The 21,661-nt window shown below is 49.8% G+C and overlaps 2 protein-coding genes and 1 pseudogene across 8 annotated transcripts in view; 2 read left to right on the top strand and 1 right to left on the bottom strand.

Annotated features, from left to right (window-relative positions):
- Positions 1–21,380, bottom strand: part of LOC139052199 (uncharacterized) — a 68,005-nt gene extending 46,625 nt beyond the window's left edge. The window contains exon 1 of the mRNA XM_070529281.1: positions 21,342–21,380. Within this exon, the coding sequence (XP_070385382.1) occupies positions 21,342–21,371 (30 nt within the window). The 5' untranslated portion in view covers positions 21,372–21,380. The remainder of the gene's footprint in view (positions 1–21,341) is intronic.
- The window catches only part of LOC139052198 (uncharacterized), a 114,443-nt gene that overhangs the window by 40,909 nt on the left and 51,873 nt on the right, over positions 1–21,661 (top strand). The gene's annotated exons all lie outside the window — the stretch shown is intronic.
- LOC139052155 (putative nuclease HARBI1) lies at positions 7,331–9,809 on the top strand (annotated as a pseudogene).

Here is a 21,661-nt window from a genome sequence, read left to right as displayed (position 1 = left end):
CACGAGGGGCCAATGTGCTCATGCCAGTGGACTGAATGAGAACCATCAGTTGGCACATTGCCATGGAGCAAGATTTAACGCCACTATGCGATTAAAATATTATCACCTTTTATGACACCTGTCAATTTCATACTACCGTTCAAGACACCGTGCTAGGTTACCAAGCATTAGTCAGATATTCCTGCACTTATCGACAAACTGTCACCTTGTAATCACATTTTCGACTAAAACCTCCAGGCAGAGACCAATAAATGCAGTGATTCTTGCGCAAATCAATTCCGCAGTGACATGGCTAAAACTTCTGCGCAAATAGCCCGTATAACATGGGCTCTAGGCTGGAAATGGAATGTACTTTTGCCTATTAACTTACTTAGTGCACTTACATGCCTAAATGCATAAATAGAGGTTCCTCTGTACTGATGTGCGCTTGGAAAATTTGTCGCACATGGACCAAGAACCGCGGCGTGCATGCCCTGTTGCGCAAAGTGGCTGAGATGCACGAACAGCGCATTAATCGAAAAGACTGCGCGAGCACTTCTCAGAGTCCGCGCGTGCACATGGCACACGAACAAACTCTGCAGGCGGCCGACTAAGTGCTGCGAAAGCTGCGCAGGGTAGAGAGCGGCACCAGTCACAAACTACAAAGAATAGTGACCGCCTGGAGTAACAGGATATTTTGCGCCGAAGGGATTTACGACTCACGAATACAGTTTAGATTACAGAGTCACGCAGAGTAAATGCGGCATCCATTCACGAACAAGAAAAGCTATAGCAACAACGAAGGTACAAGCAGCGTGGTATATTGTCAACATTCCGAGGCGCCAAAGAGGCCGTCTCATTTTGGACACAAAGTTCCTCTTAAGACTGTGAAATATCCATCACGTGGGATAAAAGGGGCCTAAGCGCCATCAAAGCTGAATCGCAGGGGATAAACGCACGGTGTGGTTCACGCAGCATCTAGGCAAGCGAATGGGAAGGGCACGTCACCTGGTCTCTTGCGCTACCGTACTCGTACGGTATCATTAAGGAGGAGCCCGTTTGTCGGTTCTCTAGTCGGCAACATTCTTGCCAAAAGTGAGACGGATATGCCACGATGACGGCTGTCTTGAGTACGTAGGCGATGCGCGCAGGTACAGCGATTCCCGCCTTTCTTGGCATCCTGCGAAACTTGCTAGTCTAACCCATGACAGCCGATCATGATGCCACGCACCGAAAAGCAAGATTTCGTCTGTCTAACTTTCATCATAATACTGCTCTTAACGTTTTAATTACAATGTCACTGAAAAGGCGCCTCATATAAACATGGCGACATGCGAGTGAGCTTGAAGAGCAAATTACTGCCCCCCACTCGGGTCTCTCGAATGAAAAACTCAGCTGCTCTCCAAATGAAAAGCATACAAACGGATCGCTGCACACGCAGTGCCAAATAAGACAGCAAAACACTGCAATACTTGCATGACAAAGGTCAGTGCAACCTAAAACAGAAAGAAGCGCACGGCGGCCCAAAGTAACGCAATTACGGAACTATGCACAGCCTGGCTTCACACGGCAGGCACACTGCAGTCTTGGCCACGTGCTTGTGCAATCTTGCATAGCGTCCGCAATTATGTCTTCTAATCTGCGTGCAATATGTGTCTTGCATGTGTCTTCTACGCGATCTTGAAAAACTGACCAGTCGGTTTGGCGAGAAACAACCGGTAATGTGGCGTCTAGTCCATCAATTCTCACATAGGTCGGGATATGGTCACTTCCATGGGTTTCAATATCAGTGAACCACTGCACGCTCAAAGTCAGGCAACGTGACACCAAAGTCAAGTCAAGGCAGCTACTGTACGTAGTTCCTCGCAGAAATGTCGGGCTTCCGTCATTTAGAAGACACAGGTTGTGGCCTGATGCAAAGGATACTAGTGACCTGCCCCGCGAATTTATCCTGGAGCTTCCCCATATATCAAAGCGTACAGAGAATGACATTGAATTGGAAAGGCTTCGTGCACTACGTCGCCGAGCTGAAAGGAGGTACAAGCGCACGAAGTCAATTCTTGACCTCAGAGAAGCTCGGCGCATGCAAAAGAAGATCAAACGCCGTATGGATAAGCTAGCGGATCAAAGATGGAAATGTTTTTGCGACTCACTAGACCCCCGCAAGCCATTGTCCTGTGTATGGCGTACCCTACGGGGTCTTTGCTCAAGTCCCCAGCAACGACACCCCTTCAACGCCCTTGCTCTCTATCAAAACCGCTGTGAGATAGACGTCGCAGAGGAATTTTGTGCGAACGTCGCCGGCGGCACAGTTTCAGTCCCTGACATGGCTTTAGGCAACATCCCCGGCCCACGAGATGCAAGTAAGGACGCTCCTTTCTCTATGGAAGAGCTAGAAGCTGCTATGGCGCTCTGTAAGTGTTCGTCTTCACCGGGGCCCGATGGCATAACATATACTGCTTTGCGCCACCTAGGCAGAGAAGCACGAAGAGAACTCCTCAGCATTTTTAATAGTTCATGGCAAGATGGTGTCGTCCCACAGGAATGGAAACGCAGCCGTCTGGTACCGCTTCTAAAAGCAGGAAAGTCACCGCTCGAACTGGCATCCTATCGGCCTATAGCTCTTGCCAGCTGCGTCGGGAAGCTCATGGAACGTATGATCCTCATGCGTCTCGAATGGTACCTTGAACACCACAAGATTTACCCTGACTCTATGGCGGGATTTCGACGGGGTCGTTCATCGATTGACAATGTCATCGATCTAGTAACATCTGTGGAACAACAAAAATATCGGAAGCGATTATCAGTAGCACTCTTTCTTGACGTGAAAGGCGCTTACGACAACGTTTTCCATCAAACCATTCTAGACGCACTTTTGACAATTGAACTAGGAGGACGAGTATATCGATGGGTCAGTAACTACTTGACACAAAGGTCCTTGTTGGTACGAACGGAAGATGGTCCGACTACCGACCACTACACATGCCGAGGCGTTCCCCAAGGTGGTGTTCTAAGCCCTATACTTTTCAACCTCGCGCTTCTTGGGCTGGCCGAATCCCTACCGGAAACAGTGAGTGCTTCAATCTACGCCGACGACATCTGCATCTGGACATCAGCGGTCACTCGCCTGCAGGTTCGCGCACGGCTACAGAAAGCAGCAACACAGGCATCTGACTACCTTCACGCACAAGGCCTTACCATCTCAACAGAAAAATGTGCGTTAGTCGCTTTTACGCGAAAAGCGATGACTCCTTATCCGGTATGCATCAATGGTCAACCTATCTCCTACAAGAGAAGTCACCGGTTTCTGGGCGTCATTGTAGACCGAGACCTTACTTGGAGCCCTCATGTTGCCCATTTAAAGAAGAAGCTCACATCTATTGTTCACGTCTTCAAGTTCATCGCCGGCAAAACATGGGGATCGTCTGTGGGCTCCATGCTACAGTTATATCGAGCACTGTTCATCGGATTCCTACGCTACAGTTCTCCCGTGCTTGCTAAAACATGCAAGTCAAATCTTCGAGAACTTCAGAGCGTGCAGGCGCAGGCACTACGTGTTTGCCTAGGCCTTCCGCGCAGCGCCTCAACAGCTGGAACCATTGTAATGGCTCAAGAACATCCGATCACGACTTATATTATTACCGAAACGCTTAGAGCCCATGTTCGCCATGTTTCACGGATGCAGTCAGGCTCTCTTGCGTGCCTGCCGGAACGACGACCACAGGCGTCTTTCTCCAACAAGGTCAGCATCCATCGTGCCTCCTTACCATCGGGTTTCACACCCTCTGCACGTTCAACCTCAGCTTTGTGGTGTTTAAAACAACCTCAAGTGCGTCTTACGGTTCCAGGAATAAGAAAGAAGACCGACCTGCCTACCTTGGCCTTGAAGCAAGCAGCTCTGGATTGTTTGCACACTTTCTACTTTGATCGAATACACATATATACGGATGGCTCTTCCACTCAGACCAGCTCCACCAGCGCAGTGGTTATACCATCACGATCACTAAGCATCCAATACAAGATTTCTCATTTGACAACATCGACTGGTTCGGAGCTTGTTGCCCTCCGAGGTGCCGTTGATTATATTAATCACCAACCGGCTAATCGGTGGGCTATATTCTGCGATTCCAAGGCGGCCTTACAATGTCTTCTGGCATCTCTTCGTCGCGGGTCATGTGAACAACTCGTGTCGGAGATACGAGAAATGCACCATATCATGATCGCGAAAGGACACGACGTGGTGTTTCAGTGGCTGCCTGGTCATTGCGGTATCTCCGGCAACGACCTCGCTGACGAAGCTGCTAGAAAAGCACACAAAGGAGCAACCCTTGTTTCAATACCTTTATCGCGGACCGACGCAGCCCAATACTTAGGCAGGCTAGCGCACTCTTTGACGTTGGAGAAGTGGCACACATCTGAATTCACTGACCACCGCTTGCATTCCCTCGATCCCTCTATGCAACTGCGGCTGTTACCAGGTCTTCCACGAAATGAGGCAATAGTGCTGTGCCGCTTACGTTTGGGAGTCGCATTCACAAATGCTTATGCATTTCTGATTGGAATGGCTGATAGCGCCGAGTGCAATGCCTGCGGTGTCGAGGAAACCATAGAACACCTACTGTGCTACTGCCCATCTTATGAAAACGAAAGGCAAGACCTCTGCACAGCTCTCAATCAGCTAGATGGGAAGCCGTTCACCTTGAAGAAGATCTTGGGACCATCGCCTCGCATATCGCAGCTACAAAAGGCCACAAAAGCGCTGCTGCGATATCTGAAAGCGACCGGATTGAGTGAGCGCCTGTGATTCGGACTGAGTGACCGACTGATATCTCCAGTGGACTTTCTCTTCTTTTCATCTTTCCGTCCCCCTTTCCCTTTCCCCAGTGTAGGGTAGCCAACCAGGCTCAGTCCTGGTTAACCTCCCTGCCTTTCTTTTATCATTTCTCTCTCTCTCTCTCTGGCCACGTGCTTCGTCATATGACCGATGTGACGACGGTATCGTATTGGCACCTCGCGTAAGGTTGGATCGTTTTGATGGGTTGTTGAAGTGCCGCGGTGTCAGGGGTTGGTGTGCGCAGTTTGGCCAGTTTTCGCTATATATAGGCAATTTGGGCTATAGAACAAAAGTTATGGCGTCGACATTGGCGAGTCGGCTATGTAGCTATATTTGGGCCGCAGAAAATCTGTGGCTTGGCTTTTTTCGGGCTATAAGTGGCGCCTTAATCCACGCTCCTGAGGTGGCTCCGGAGCATGTTTTAACTGGCTGAGCCGGCACCGTGGCTGTGCATGTGTGCGTGCGTGTGTGACATGCCCCCCCCCCCTCTCCTATCTGCGCCGCTGTTTCAACCGGTGGTTTTGATCTTTGATGCACATAAAGCCATCCTGGGCAACTCCGCCGCTTCGGTGGCGGAGTTAATTATAGCGCCACCCAACAGACGGGCGACAAAGCGAATACGTTTCCCTCCTACCCTTCCTCGTAGCTCCGCTCCCGTCCCCCTCCCTCGCAACCCTTCGTAACTCGCTCACCTTCGACTGTCTGAGCGCGCTCCCTGGACTTCATTTCCTGCTGTTATATGGAAGCGAGCGTCGGCCGGCTTTCGATATTCATTTTGACATGTTGGACTTTGGATCGGATACTTCTCAAAGAGGATAATTGCACCTTGGGAAACTGGGCCAAGACCGGCCCGGCTATGGTTGCACTTAGGATCGGATACTTCTCACAGAGGAGAATTGAACCATGGGAAACTGGGCCAAGTATGCAAGTAAAAAAAATAATGGCAGCAGCACCCCGAACTCAAAGGTGGGTCCTGGTGCTCTTATATAAAAATAGTTTGCCCGTAGGGGCACATATGCCTGTACTCATTGTGCTAATATCGCAACATGTTTGCGCGATGACATCAGCGCGCCACGTCACATGAACTTCAGGTGCCGTGCTGGCAGCATTCAACAAAAAAAGTTGCTGGTGAGCATCCCTTTTCGAATCAGTCGAAATCATTTTTTCACCTCTTTTGCCTGCCTAAGTCGAACACTGCCGTTGGGCGCGTTTTCAGCCTGAGCCTGGTTTCCGTGACTAAGACCGATCACAGTAATAGAGTGGCAACGCGAACATTACAGATGATCTTGCACGTTGGGTGAGGCCTCAAGGAGTGGTATGGATGCTGCGAAAAATTCGATCCAGATGACCGCTTCATGACCAGATATAAACTGATCTGATATACAATCAATGAAAATAATGAAAAACCCAGCAAACGAAAGGTGTAGCTTCCACCGTGGTTCGAAAATGAGCGGCGTATCGCATCATGGAACCCAAGGCGCATCAAGCCCAGTCCGCAGTTAATATTACTGTATTTAACGAAAAATAGTAATTGAGTACTATCTTTCATTTAATAAAAGCAATGTGATAGGCTTGCGACAATGTTTATTCGTTAAATTCGTGCTGACTACGGCGCCTCCAGCGGGAAATTGTCCGCTAACAACGGCAGCTCTGTGGTGTGGACGTACTATGTAGTTCCTTTCTTGGCAGCGCCACAGATTATTTTTTTTACGAGGCGTTCATTTGAGGGATCGCAAGTCGTTTGTGCGCAGGCGCGAGTATGAGCGTGGCGCGAGAGAAAACGTCTGGTGGCTTTTGCTTCTTGAATATGACTCTACCTAGGCACTACGGAGGAGATTTCCTAGCGCGCGTTGTAGGCGTTTGTCCCTAGGCGTGCCGGCATTGCGGGTGGGGTCGAGTTTGTTTCCGCTCGGACGCTGGCTGGCAGCGCGGTGAGATAGCCGAGGCAGCGGGCGCTTTACGTCCAATTTGGAGACCGCTGCGTCAGACAGACTCTCTCACACCTGCGGCGCTCGTGCTAAGTCAATGGTGATGGCTCATAGCTTTCTCGCGTCTTACGGTGATGTACCTTGTAAATAAGATCAAAGATGTTTCTGTGTGAGCAGTAGCGACCTTAGTAGGGCCCGGACCACATATAATGAAAATCTAGAAAGCAGAGCACCTTAGCAAGCGCGGTTGAACGCACTGAAAGGCCGCCGCTGACGATGACTGACTCAGCACCAGCGCTGTAGGCGCGAGAAAGTCTCTCCGACATACCTTCGTAAAGAGATTCTAAAGAAGGGGTGGAAAAATATGGGATTTAAGTGCAGCGCAGTAACTGTCTCTCAGCAGAGGACACCTCAACCGCACTGCACAGGGGGAGAAGGGGAATTAAAAGATGGGTGAGAGAGAAATAAATGCGCGGCGGCGACAGCCGCAGCGGTAAGGCCGTGGGTGGGGCATGTTTACAGGCGGTTTTGAAGCGCCGCGTCCTCGGCGAAGGCCAAGAGCGCGCGGAAAAGGTGCCTGTGTTGCGAGATGCAGCCCGAGGGATGCAGCAGGTCGTCCAGCGTAGCACACGGTAAGTTTAGCGCACGGTACACTTGCGCAAGAGCAGATCGTGCGGGCGAGAGAGCAGGGCACTCACACAGCAAAACTAGCGTCCTCGATCACCCGCACCGGTGCGCACCGGGGCGCCTTGGTGCGCACTTTTGTCCTCGATCAACAGCACCGGTGCACACCGTCCATCCTCGATCACCGGAAGCGCACCCTGTTGGAGCGGTTTTTTGTTGCCCCGTCTCGCACCGAGACAATCGGCGGTGCGCCGGGGTGCAATCCCAGCAAGCACTGCGGGACGCGCGACGCGCGCGCGCGCATGCCGACTGCACTACCGCGGGCGCTCTCTGGTCCGATAGCTGCGGCATGGCTGCGGTTGCAACGGAGTTGACGGAGCTTGCTAGTGGAGATGTCGCCAATGAGGAAGAAAGCGCTGCTAGTTGCCGCAATCGATGAGCTTTTTTCAAGTTCGTCTGACAGCGAAGACGACATGCTGATCGACCTCGTCCAAAAACGATGTGGGGAAGAGCGGCCGAAAGTGGACAGGTTCGTTGAACGGGTCGTCAGGCGCCTCGACGACACCGGAGTAAGGAGCCTGTAAGTAAGCAGGAGCGTCTGCTACCGTCTGATTGCGGATTACGAGAACTCCAGTTTTTATCCAAAGCATCATGGAGGCCCACATGCGCAAAAATCGGCTGAGGAGCACGTTCTTTCGTTTCTTTGGTGAGTTGTTTGTCCCTGTTTGTTTCTAAATAATTTTAGTCAGGCACCTGCATGCGTGACAAGTTGTTTACTTCGTCAGGTTTGCAGGAAATAAGACTACCGAGCGAGCCGTCGCCGTCATGTTTGGAATGGCGGAGAGCACTGTGAATGGAATAATCGAACATGTGGCGGGCTTCTTGGACAGCATCAGCGCGGATGTGATGCGCTTCCCAGACACACCTGAAAAAAAAAGAGCAGCCAGCGCCGAGTTCGAAGAAGTAAGGCGACGGTGTTGTCATAAATGCTTTTATGGGGCAGTTGTTTATTTAAACCTTTTTTTTTTAAATATTCGAATCCAGAGCAGTTTGTTTCTGGACCGCTGTTTGCTGCTTGTTATGCATCCCGCAGCATTCGAAATTTCGGTGAGAGAGGCCCTAGTTCTCTCCTCTTTCACAAATGCGCTACCATTAAGAACATGGCTAACAAACAAACATGCCTTGGGCTCTTAAATTTTGACAAGTGCTCTACGTGTCTGTTGGGGACTGCATATGAAGTCGAATTGAGAATATATTTAAAAAAGGAATAATATGAAGGAATTGTATTTTAAGTGCAAGGTTTAATCCCTCCTTTGCCTTGCATGCTTTTAATTCTAATCCATCCTCCGGCTAACACGTTTTATGGCAAGTCTCGCCGTGTTCGCTTTTTAGTCACCCACTGCTTGTATTCTCTGGTGAGCACTACCTGTGCATACTGTAATCACAAATAAGGCATTCACCCAGCGTTAATTTTCTCTCCCTGTATGACTGGCCATATTGTAGTTCTTCCCACACATTTTAGCACCATTTTTCCGCATATTGTGTATTTAAATATAGTTAATATTGGTATTTCAGCATGCTAAAGAAAGTGACTGGGAATGTAAATTCAAAACCCATTAATGTTTCACTGGCTTCAGATTTCAGGTTTTCCAAATGTCTTGGCATGTATTGACGGGACATACATAGAAACGAGGTGTCCAGCCGGGAAGATTGCCTCAACATATACAAACAGGCATGACAAGAAGTCATACGGCGTTCAGGCAATTTGCACTGCTGACCGCAAGTTTGTGGATGTGTTCCTTGGTCCCACAGGCAAGATGCACGACGCTGACACATTCAAGCGCAGTTTTGCTTTAGATAAACTGCCAGGAGTATGTGAAGGCAAGTATCATCTGCTTGGTGATGCTGCCTATCCACTCCGAGAATATCTCCTGACAACATTCAGGGACTATGGTTCCCTGACCCCTGAATGTGTAAAATATAACTTGCGCTTGAGCCAAACACGAGTACGCATTGAAAATGCTTTTGGCTTGCTGAAAGGACGTTTCAGGCAACTTTTGTACTTGGAATTCTGGACAGTAAAGAAGGCCACATTGTTCATTCTTGCATGCTGCGTACTCCACAACATGTGCATTGAAGGAGGGGACAGTGGCCTTGACTATGAGGATGTGGGTACCACAAAGGCCAGCAGGCCAAACCCGATTGAAATGCTAGCTTCTGTAGACTCAAAAACAGAAAAAGTGCTGAAGCAGCTGGGAGAAATAAAACGGAAGCAGATTGTACGGTACCTTCAGACAATTCAGTGAGCCACGACTATTTAGTACTGAATCTGGCTGTTCATCTATTTTTTCGGTTTAGCTTCATAATGTCTTCCATACCTCTTTCCTGGCCGTAAGAAAAATGTGGATTCATTGCAGGTTCATATTATTATTTTCTAGTGGCAATTTTACATTATTGATATTAGCATGCAGCACGAGAATAATGCAGGCAATTGAATATAATATCTTATACATTATGGTGGCTTTTCGTAGTGGTAACAGTAGTCCTGCTTAGATAACAGATGAATTAAGGAAGCTGTGAAAAACTATTTAGAGAATTTAAGGACTTTATCATTTTCAAAGATATTGTGCCGGCAGGTTTTTTGTAAGTAGTAGGCTACAACAAATTGTCTGCTTGTAATTACCACGTAGAATAACACAGAAGTGTGGGAGGCAAGAGAGAGTGTACGCTGCATTTTAATGCTAGCTGCACTTGCTGCGGTTGACCAAGCATGGCTGAGAGAGGGCCACCTGTACACTGCATTTCCATGCATCAGTGCCAAGAGTCTCGTGGTTATGTGCTGCACTTTCACATTCTTTTTTGCAACGCCACAATTTGTAAGATACCCTTACCATGCCTTGTTCTCGCAGCTTGTTTTGTACAAGTGATCCACAAATAAATATTCTTTACATTACTTAGGTTCTCTGTCATGTGTCTTGAGCCAGATGCAGTGAGTTGTAATAAAATACATAATGAATACTCACAAGGTGTATCGTTCAATGTATTTATTAAGTATTATGAACAGAAATGAAATGGAGGATACAATATGATTTAAAACGTGATGATCACAACAACACATTGCACAGCATTGCCACTTTTGCCTAAGTGGTGGTAAGGAAAATGCATAATGACGTGCTTCGCAGGTAAGAGGTAGACTAAATGCACACTCATCTTGTCCTATTCTCTGTATCTCATCCTCCAGGCAGTTTTATGTTCTTTTAGCCAAGGACCAAGTACAGATGTCGCACACTACGGACTCCAGGAAGACGCTGCTACTGTAGGCTGATTTGGTGCCCCCAGCAGGTGTTTCAACAGCTCCACCTTCTCTTTGTGTCGTCGCTCTCGCTGCTTTTCTCTATCTTCATGAATTTTCCACATCATTTCCGGGATGCTTAGTTTTGATTTTTTGGGTGGAACTGTGTCATTTTGCTTCTCTGATCTATACTCAACCCTTCCTGGTCCTCGCAAAAGCTCAGGTTCAGAACTGTCGTCTATGGATTTAATCTTGGCCAATTCGTCGTCAAAGGGAATTTCTGTGGGCTCGGCACCTGAGGTTGCATTGTGTTTTTTTGCTCCAGAGCGCCTCTTTTTTATCGTCTTAACTCTGTTCTGGCACTGCTCTGCAGTTTTGAAGTGTCCTGTTTCATCTTCTATATCTAGAGCAATTGCAGCCCACGTGGCCTTCTTGTTCTTAAATCTTTTCATCAGGCCCACTTGGCTCAAGTAACCATAAAATTTGTCCAGAAGGACCCTTGTTTCCCCTTCACTCCATTCACTTGTTTGAGAAATCTTCGTGTCCTGGTCATTTCTTTCATCAGCATCTGGTAATGACAGAACAAATTCATTCACCTAAATAAATGTACAAATGGCTCTGTCAGTACCATCCAAGAAATAATAGCCACAAAATTGACAATGGCAAGGGCAATACATGTGAAAGAAAGCTAACTGTCAACTGCAACATACCCAGTCAAAAAAAAAATAATAATAACGAGCCCTGTTGGCGCCAGTTGAACCCAATAGGTCAACTGATTGGGCTCATGAATCCAATTGCGTATTCCTTTGGGCCCAATAGGATGGTGCGCCATTTATTGGTGTTATTGGGTGAGTGAGCGAGTGAGTGACGAAACTTCGTTGTGAACGCCTGCAGAACGGTTAGCCTTCCCCTGTTAGGGAGGCGTTACCGTGACGCGGACATGACGTCTTCGCGGCGTGTGGAGCCTCTACTTCGGCCGCGGCCGCACTACTCCCTTTGGTCGACCGCGCCTGCCCCTCCTTTGGGGTGGCAGCCTCCCTCCGGTTTCGCTCGGTCGTTGCCTTTCGAGGGCCGATTTCCAATTGGAAGCACCGATTGGGCTCAAATGATTGAGTTCAATGGGTGGCAAAAACACAACTGGTGTTTGACCAGTTATTCCAGTTAGAAATGTTATAATAGGGCCTTTTTGTAGTGGACATGCATAGTTTCAGAATGCCAATTATATTTATTTCGTAACCAGTCTCGTTTCTCCTACACTTTAGTGTTCTCGGTGGGCGACATACTGGAACGTCTATAAAAAACTCGGAAGAAATGCAATACTTGCCAGGGCTGCTAGACAAGCTGCTGCTCGCAATTACTGATGCTCCTGCGACTGCACTCGGACCATCTGCTTTCGCATTGCTGTTCGCACTGCCGGTGATCGACTCTACCAACGCATGCAGCTTTGTCGGATCTGTGAAGCGTAAAAAATTATTTCGTATAATTGTGTGGCTTCCCATATTTGTGCTACTAGGACATGCTGGGAGCAGGCCGCGGAAGCGCATCGTGCTGTGTTGCTGGCAATACACTCGACTGCCCGCGCGTACGTCGCTAAAAACGAATACTTACTCGCCAGAACATCGTTCATTTCATCCACAGACATCGCCACATGATGTCTCGTGCCATTAATTATAAGATCCATTTGTGTTTGATTGCAGCCGGGTTTGCGAAGCACGCAGTTTGACAAGGTTCGAGCTTGCCGCGGATGCTCAGCACCTGTAAACAACCAAATGTGCGCGCGCGAGCGCGAGCGCGCACGTTTTGCGCGCCAGGGGCATGGTGGCGCTGCATGCAGGCACCTGCAAGCGCACCATTCTGGTTTCGGGGCAACCCCGGGGCAAGGTGATCGAGGAGTGTTCCAATGTCTCGGTCGCGCCGCAGTCCTCGCAAAGGGGAAAGGGGGCTCGTAGCCACGGCCGCTCAATGGAAACGCACGCGTTCCATTGAGCGGCCGTGTCGTAGCAGACGATGCTTTCTCTCGGCGGGCCACACGGAGCGAGTCCGTAGGGCGAGGAGGAAGGCGCGCTCGCGCCTAGTGAAGCCGGCCTCCGGGAGATGGCGTGGCGGGCGTCCCCGCGCTAGGGTGCCTCGATGCCTGCCCGCCGCGCCGCCGTTCAGGGTGGTGACAGCCTTTGTACCGCTCCGCGCCGCCGTTCGGCAGACGCGCCGCCATATTGGTTCGACGTTGCTGCCCGCTGCTCGTGTCTCCCGTGCGGTCGACGAGTTGGTGAGGCGGCATTTTCGTGCTCTCGTGAGCAACCGACATTGAAAACATTTTCGCACACGCTCTTGCAGTGTAACAGCATTCTTATCGTCCAAAAACAAGAAAGGGGCTGGCAGATGGAATGGCACACTGTGGTATAAAATTTTTTAAACAGGGTTGAAGTACCTCAGACAGGCTGGCCAACGTTTCGATAGGTGGACCTATCTTCGTCAAAGGCGGCCTCGTCATCCTCGGCGTGTTAGTTTTAAAGGGTTAGTGCAGTGACGTCACGTGCGGGTGTTGTCGCTGGCGGCTGGTTTTAAAGAGAGAGATTACAAGAGGGAACAGACGCCGTCGTCCGACGTCTGTGAGCCTCATTCTCAAGACGAAGGGACAAGAGCGTGAGAGTGGGCACGCGGAGAGGAAAGAAAAGAAATAGAAGCAGAAAAAAGGGGAAAAAGGAAAAAAAGGAGCGGGGAGCCAGGGCCGTACCAAGACACAACAAAGGGGGGGGTGAAAGAAAAAGAAAGAGAAAAATGAAATCTTTAAGCAATACGGGGGCTTGGGAGCGTGTTGGGGATGCGAAAGGTTAGGAGTAATTCAGGGGGAGTCGTTGGCGGCATGTTTTTGAGGCATTAGAACGGCCGGTCAAGCAATAGGTCGAGTAATTTTGAAATAGTTAAGGTGGCGACGAGGAGTCTGCGGTGCAATGTGTGGGGAGACTGAAAGGCAGCGGCATGGTCTTTCAAGGGGCACTGCCCCACGCGCTTAACGTAGGTGTCGTTACGGCGGCATCCAGAAAGCGATACTCTGGGTTGAGGCGCCGAAAAAGGCATATTGACTTCGGAATGTGTTGTCGAGGGGGTTTCAAAAAAAAAGGACTAAAAAAGGGGGACAGGGGGAAGGGGGGGGCGAAATCGGTATAGCAAACAGGAGGGTGACGCGTGCAGAGGCGGGCACGGGCACGTGTACATGGAAGGAGGGGATCGTACACTTGGTATAGACGTAAAATCCTGAAAGAGTACATTAAATTGAGTAGTAGGCAGGAAATTTTTTTTCTTTTTTTTCTTTTCCCTCCTCCCTCCCCTTTTTTCCTCCGAAATGAAAGAGTAGGTGAGGTTAAGAATTAAAGTTGGCTGGTGGCCTAATGTGTTTTGTGTATTGGTTGATGATATGAGAGTTTCAGATTTAAGTTACAGCTTTTAAAGATTCTAAGTTGCCGCGTGCCAAATTAATTCCTGTCGGGTGTAGGCAATTAAACTTGTGTATGAGGTATGATTCCGTGTACTTCCTTTCGCGAGGGGAACGGAAATTTGTTTGTAGTATATAGAGCCTTGCTTTGTCAAACATATGTCCATGTTCATTAAAGTGGCTGGCTACTGCTTTGGGTAAATTGTGTTTTGTGTCCGCGCGGTGACCATTGAGTCTTGTATTGATTTGTTGTCCGGTCTCACCTATTTATTGTTTGCTACAAGCGGCGCATTCTAGACAGTAGACTACATTGCTTGATGTGCAGGTGAAAGCCGAAGTTACCTTGTGTGTGTAATTCGACGCTGTACTTTTTACTGTAGTAGTGGATTGAATGTGTTTGCATGTAGAGCACCTGGGGCGACCACAGGGATTGGTTCCCAACTTCTTCTTTTTCTGTAGTTTGGCGTGCACAAGAACATCTTTAAAATTAGTGTTGCGTCTGTGTTACGGCTGGGACTCTGTGATATAAGGCCGTGAACTGCTGTTAAACGCAGCAAACGAAACATGTGCTTCAAAGTTTCGAGGGAGCCTACCAACACGTGAACAGATAAGCGTTGTGTAATTTCTCAAACGGTATTGTCAAAAAATTTTCCACCGTCCAAACGAAATAATATTGCGACAGTGAAAACTCAATTAACATTCCGACTCGCCAATCGCCTCTCCTTGTAACACCGCAGCGCTCTGCCAACATGACTACTGTGCTTTTTTACAACAGAATATGAGCTCTGTATTTCAGCCCGAAAGCATAATTCCACACATGCCAGAAATTTTCAGCTTCCGATGCGATTGGTGAGAATCCTGCCCTCTGCAACGATAGCTCGGCGGGCGCGCGAGGCGCTTCTTCAAACCAATATGGCGGCGCCGCGGGGCTGTCACCACCCTGAACGGCGGCGCGGCGGGCAGGCATCGAGGCACCCTACCCCGCGCTAAAGCCCCTTGATGTTTGAAAGTAGCGACACTCTCCTCCTCACGGCGCTTTCCTCCTCGATTCTCCTCGCCCGCCGGCTGCGCACGGCACCCTATTCCTCCCTGGCTCCCACGGACGGGCCGCAGGATTCTATGGAGGCGTGTTATTTTGGGCCAGTTGCGCGCCCCAGTGGGGTTGAAAATTTTGAGAAATGTTAATAACAGCATCGATAATGCTAGAGGCAACATTTATGACGGGGTTGGTTTTTTCCTAAAGCCGTATGAACGGTGTATTGGCGGCGAGGAGTTACGGAGTCGCCCTCTATCGGAAGCGCCTCGCTGGCGTGGTATGAGGGATCACGTGGCGCGCTCCTCATAGGTTTTGCTGTCAGCGCTCACTGAAAACACCACGCGCGAGCTTTCCCGGACATTTCTGTAAGTACTTTCGAAACGAGAGAAGTTTCTTACTGTCTAAATAATAATCTTGGGCCAACTGAAAGCACACAATCGTTTACAGCCGCTATCTCTTTACCGAATACGTACAGTGAACGCCACTGCGCGCGGTCGCCGCGATGGAGTCTGCCGAACCGGCTACTTGCGTGAAAGGTAGGTAAACGCTGAGAGCAAACTATGTGAAATATGTTCTTATAGTGTTTGTATAACTAAATTAAGCGTATGAAGCCTCAATGCAGCGATCGCGTAGATTCGCAGCGACCGACTGCGCGTCTGCATGCTTGTCCGCGCACTGTTTCGCTTTCTCCGCGCGCACGTTTTCGCACCGTGCCATGAGCTTTAGGCCGCAGAATATGAGCATTTGACAGTATACAAGCAACCATTGCTGCCTGGGCGCTATCAGAGCTGTTCAAAAATAATTTCATTGTAGAGACTTCGACGCCTACGGGGACTGATGTGCCGTCGCGACGATTCAATCTTTTTTTTTCTTCTGAATTCTTTGACCTTTCAATACTATTTCTCGAGTTGCGTCGCACTGCATGTTTATCGGTGCACTCAGCGTGCAATTTCCCTCTGCTCCTTTTTTGTAATCCAGTGCATTAATTCATAGCACAAACATGACCATATGCCATGCTTTTTTTTTTAATGTGCTTCTTACAGCTGCCTTTCCAGTCCACTGAACTTGCCAGTATCTATAGCATCGACAAGTTCATACACCAAACCGTCATGACATTAGTCGGGCAGCGGACTCGGGCGAGCGTCTCAGTGCGCGTTTTCAGAACATCGCAGACCGGGCGCCGTAGCAGAAATCTTCCTCGCGTCTGTGCTTGCTGCATACCCGAGTTGCAGCCGATGACTGTTTGCCGGTTTTATGTTTCGCGAGCCAAGCTTCACGCAGGTTCTTGTCCTGCGGCTACGTGTGAATAAGGCTGACACCGGCCTCCGTTACGTGCGTCCGGCCCTGCGGCACCGAGCAGTAGCCTACCATGTTGCGCGCCTTCAAAGGCACCCACTACCTATTGTAGTGCTTACTAGCGTTGTAAAGGAGACACTCGAAGCGGGAAAATTTCGCCACTAAATGGGACCGCAGCGTCCGAGGGAATTTAAACTCGTTTTCAGCTCCCTTCGGCGCGCCCGAAGCAGCCGACGCGGCCGCTATGTCCACGTGATCCCTCCTAGCACGTCACGCCGACGGTGGCGCCAGCTTTTCCAGTGGTGGAGCTCGAGGCCAATACCGATGTAAAGGGAGCTTTTGAGGCGAGTTTAAACTCCAGACAGTTTTTCTGCCGCATGATGAGATGCTTTACTTTGTGCGTCTGATCTAGTATTGCTTGTGACACATCCCTTTGTGTGCGGCATATTAAGCAAAAGTCTTAGACCTCTGTTTCAAGGTCGTGTTGTCACCTACAGAAAATATCGCGTGACCGAAAGAAGGCGGGAAGCGAACCAAAGCATGTGCACCCGTGTATAAGACATGATTATTGATTAGCAAAGTTATGATTGATTAGTGATTGGATTAAGATTAATTCGGGTGTATTAAGGAGCGTTAAAGTCGATGAAAGTGGATTAGGGTGAATGATGGTGAATTAAGGTGCATTAGTAAATATAAAGGTGTATAAAGAAGGACTAGGCTGGATTAAGGTGGATTAGGGTGAATTAGGAGGGATTAAGGTACATTAGAGGGGATTAAGGCCGATTAAGTTGGATGAAGGATGTCTTACCGCAGTAGGCTTTAGAACGCTTTCACGCTCGCTTCTCTTGGGCGATAAATAAGAACACCTGGCACCCTTTTTTCTTGCCTGTGCGCGTATGTGCACCGCAGTTAACATATTCAGCATGCCTTAATTAGTCGCGAGTGCATCGACTGTCCATGCCTTTGTCTTCACAATGTGAAAGTTATAGCTTTTTTGCTGTGGTCTGTAAACTGAATAGGACGATTGCGGAATTTCAGTGTGAAAAAGCGGTGCCGGCAACCGCTCATTGACTACAGTAGTAGAAGCCGAGGAAGGGCATCTAATGAATATTCTTTAGGGGTCGCCGTCAAGGAAGCGTTAAGAAATACTCGGTATATCTATAGAAGAAGACATTCTATATCTTTAGGCAAGAGAAACGCCTTTGGATAACGTATTGTAATAGTTCACAACGAAATTTTGTTACATTATGTAGTAGCATATTTAAATTTGATTTGAATTAAGCATCACAAAACATTTATAGCAACGAAAATCAAACAGCATTGTCAGCAGAATGTTTTATTTTTATGTACACGCACTAACGTTGGTTGACAAGATACACGTAACCGAGAACATAAAATAGAATATTCGACAACAATAATAATAGTACTGAATATAATATTCAACATCAGAATCAATGCTAGTGTAGAATTATGAGAAAAAGAGACGCTCAAGAGAACACAGCAGTGGCAAGATATCATGAGAAGCCAACAAAGACGCGAAGGACAACATAGGGGAAATTACTAGTGCTTACCGATTGAATTAAACAAATGATAAATTAATGGCAATGAAAGTCAGCGAAAGCAAACTTTTTTCAGCTTCAGCTTTTTTTTTCCCGAGTCTTTGTAATATGCGCGGCTCAAATTGGTCTTCAGTGAAATGTAGCTAGAAAAATTAGAGAAGAGTTAGTCACTCAGGCAGGATGAGTAAAACGTCTTCATACATTTATAATAATACGTTACTGAGGGCAACCGCATTTTTATGCAACGTACAAATTGCCGCAACAAAAACGCTGGTGAGCAGGCCGGAAGAATTACTAGATGCATTACGATATGATTTGCTACGAGCAATGAGAGACGCCTCACCTCGCAAACAACGCTGTTCTTTGTCGGAACAAAGTTCTTTCGGCCGATGTTATGCAGCCACTGCTTCTTGCGCAAGCCGTCACGCTTTCCTTGCGGTATCACAAAAACGGCATAACCATGCTCAGGCTTCTTGTTGCAGTTATATGCGCAACAGCAAGGCATAGCGCTAGCTTATACAGCAGGAAACACAGCTTTCAACGTTCGCTACGCCGAGCTAAAGCGCCGAGCCAGCCGTGCTGAGGAGGAAAATGGCGCGAGCGAAAAAGAAAAACACAAGCAAAACTCAAGATCCGCGCGTTTCCAAGGGCAACGGCAGGGAGACCAATCGTCGTGCAGGAAAACGGGGGCAAAACTGGTTGCCGTGGGGGGGACGCGCAAGGGGCGAGGAGGAGGCGAGGAGGTCGCGCGGCGGCGGCAGAGTTCAAAGAGTGGCGGTACTTTCAAATTATCAAGGGACTTTACCCCGCGCAACCCGGTCGTCAGGATCGCGCAGCGCGAGCTCTCGGCGGATCCTGAGCGGCGCGGTGTCAAAGGAGCTGACCCGCCGCGTGATCGGCGTGTTGTGATCGTGTGCGCGTCGCGCGAGCTTGTCGACGGCCTTGTTCCCGGCGACGCCAACGTGCGAAGGCACCCACTGCAGTCGTAGATCCAGTCCTCGCTGCTGCAAGGCATGGAGTCTGCACGCAACACGCTGAGCGAGCAGTGGGGCGCGCTCCTCGAGGAGCAGCTGCTGCAGTGCGGGCCTCGAGTCGGTGAGAATCGCCGCGCGAGCGATGTGCGGCGATTGCTCGAGCGCGTCCGCAGCCAGATGTATGCCCACGAGCTCAGCGATGGTGGAGTTGGCTCGGCAGGGCAGGCGGCACTGGCTTTCGATGGCGAGGCTCGGGGCGAAGCAGGCAGCAGCCGCGGAGCCGTCCTCGAGTACCGAGCCATCCGTGTACAGGTGCGCTCTCCCTGCCAGGTCGTCCTTTATCCTCGCTGCAGCCTCCTGTACGATGGCGCAGAGAGGCGTGCGGTGCTTGGAGCGGACGCCTGGCAGTTCGAGACACACGTCCAAGGGCACGGCGAGACTCGGTGGCGGCCACTCGGGTGGAGGAGCCGGCGGGTCAGCCACAATTGCCTCGAACAGCTGGAGCATCTTGCCCACACGGGATGCTGGCAGCTGCCGCAGTAGCGAGACGATAGGGCTTGCGTCGAGGGTACTGGAGAGGCGCTCGATGTGGCCGAGCGCGCGGAGATGGGCCGTCAATGAGGGAGGCCACGCGCCGGTTTCCGCAAGGGTCTGTCTCCGCCACTCGTGATGCTCGCGACAGGCCATGGCACATGCGTAACACTCTGCGGTGATCACCGTCGATTTTGCGCCACTGTGAATCGCGCACACTGCACAGTGGCAACGCGTAAAACACTCGCGAGAGCGCCAGCGCACTGTACATGCTGACCGCAAACAATGGGGGGCTGCCGTCTCCGCGCGCGAGAAGCCGGCGTATCGCGCACTCAACACGCAGCGTTTCGGCTCGTAGGCGCCGCACAGCCGGAAGCCAAGTGAGGCGATGGTCTATAGACGAGAAAACCTTGGCCAGGCGGCGCTACTGCGCCTCTCCTAACAGCGCCCCAATGTGGAAACGCCAAGCAGAGCGGTCGCGTCGGGGCGCAGTCTCCGCTTTGTTTACATTGTTTCGTCCGCGCTTTCTTCGCTGCTCGTTCTCACGGCGCTCCGTTTTCGACGGCGGCAGATCGCCTGCTTGCGCAACAGCGATACAAAGATTGCCGTGCGGTTTCAGGAAGGTTGCCGACGCCGACAGCTTTTTTTCGTGGCGGCAACCTCACGGTAGGGGAGCGTGTGCTTCCGAACTTGTACGGCGTTGAACAAATCGTGGACGGTGATGTGCGAGTGAAAGCCAAGTGCGTGTCAAAGGTGTCCGACAAGATCGTAGACGACGCCGAGTTAGAGGTACGCGCCATGTTCAGAAATTTAGCCACTCTTATTTCAATTACAACATAAGTCACACTGGCAGCAGGAACTTCTGTTGTCATACTACTCGACGACTGCAGATCCATTGGGCTGCTTCTTGACGGTTCCGTCACTTCACAAAGGCATGTTCTGGAGTCTGTTTCACACGTGTCTTGCTGCTGCTCAAGAGCTGTGTCGCTGCAGTACGAAAGCACATGTCCCGGTGGTGCTGACTGCTGAGAAGACTGTTGTGATTGCCATTGGTCTGTTTGGCGCCGCTTCCATCTGTATCGCATATAAATGAAACAGTATGTGAGCCTATTTGTTGTGGGGATTAAATTACTTCCAATAATATGTTTGCAAAGGTAACGTTCCTGTGATTGTGTGCATATATTATTCTACAAGAGTGGTACCACTACAAGTTATGATACTTGCACACTTAGATACTTAGAAAGCATGGGCAAACAACAAACATAACGCGCACGTCTTGAGCGGCTGCTTTCGATCTGCCGCTTCCCGACGCACGCGACGACCGCGGCTTGCATTAAATACGGTCTGCTACCACACAAAAGTAGCGCGCGGCCCCTTTCGTTACCTGCACAACTAGTAATTTAAGTTGCAGCGTTTGGAAAAGGGAAATAATTCTCTTGAGCTCGTCCATGCCGATCTCGAGGGAAGCCACAGTGCAATCAAATAAATTCGGGGATTCTAAGTGCCAAAACCATGCCAAAACCACGAAATCATTATGAGGCCCGCTGTAATGGGGAGTCTCAGGAATAATTTTAACCTCTGGGGGTTCTTTAACGTGCACAAAAATTAAAGCACGCGGTAACAACGGTGTTCTTGCATTTTGCCCCTTTCGAAATGCGGCCGCCGTGGCTGGGAATCGAGCACGCGTCGTAGAGCTTAGCGGCGCAACACGCATGCATTTACCGCTAACAAACGGCGGATGCCACCACAATTCAACAACGCGACACGACTAAACAAACGGCCGTGCACTAAAAACAGGCATATGACTATTCCGCTTTCAAGATATTACACGCGAATGCGAAAGTATGAGACTTACTTGACTCGGCCGCGCACTGCAGTTATCCATGCTTGTCGTCTGTCCTTCTCGTACCACTTCCCAGGAAATCTGCAGAACTTCACGGGCGGCGTAGGACCTTTCGTGTTTTCGAGGCTGCTATGGCAATCGACAACACATCAGTATTGCGTGCCACCTTTTCTGGCTGATGAGGTCGCACTCGGCATCGCAAAAACCACGCGCACGAGCGCTCCCGCCGTACAGAACACGGGCGCGCGCCAGCGCAGCGACGACCCTCGAAACTTCCGTCGGTCCGCTAGGGGAGCATTCGGCGCTGGTGCCGCGCGGGCAAACTTTAGGTT

Source organism: Dermacentor albipictus, unplaced genomic scaffold, assembly GCF_038994185.2.
Source record: "Dermacentor albipictus isolate Rhodes 1998 colony unplaced genomic scaffold, USDA_Dalb.pri_finalv2 scaffold_19, whole genome shotgun sequence".
Taxonomy (NCBI): Eukaryota; Metazoa; Arthropoda; class Arachnida; order Ixodida; family Ixodidae; genus Dermacentor; species Dermacentor albipictus.
Note: the sequence above shows the minus strand (reverse complement) of the source record. Positions and strands in the feature narration are given on the sequence as shown.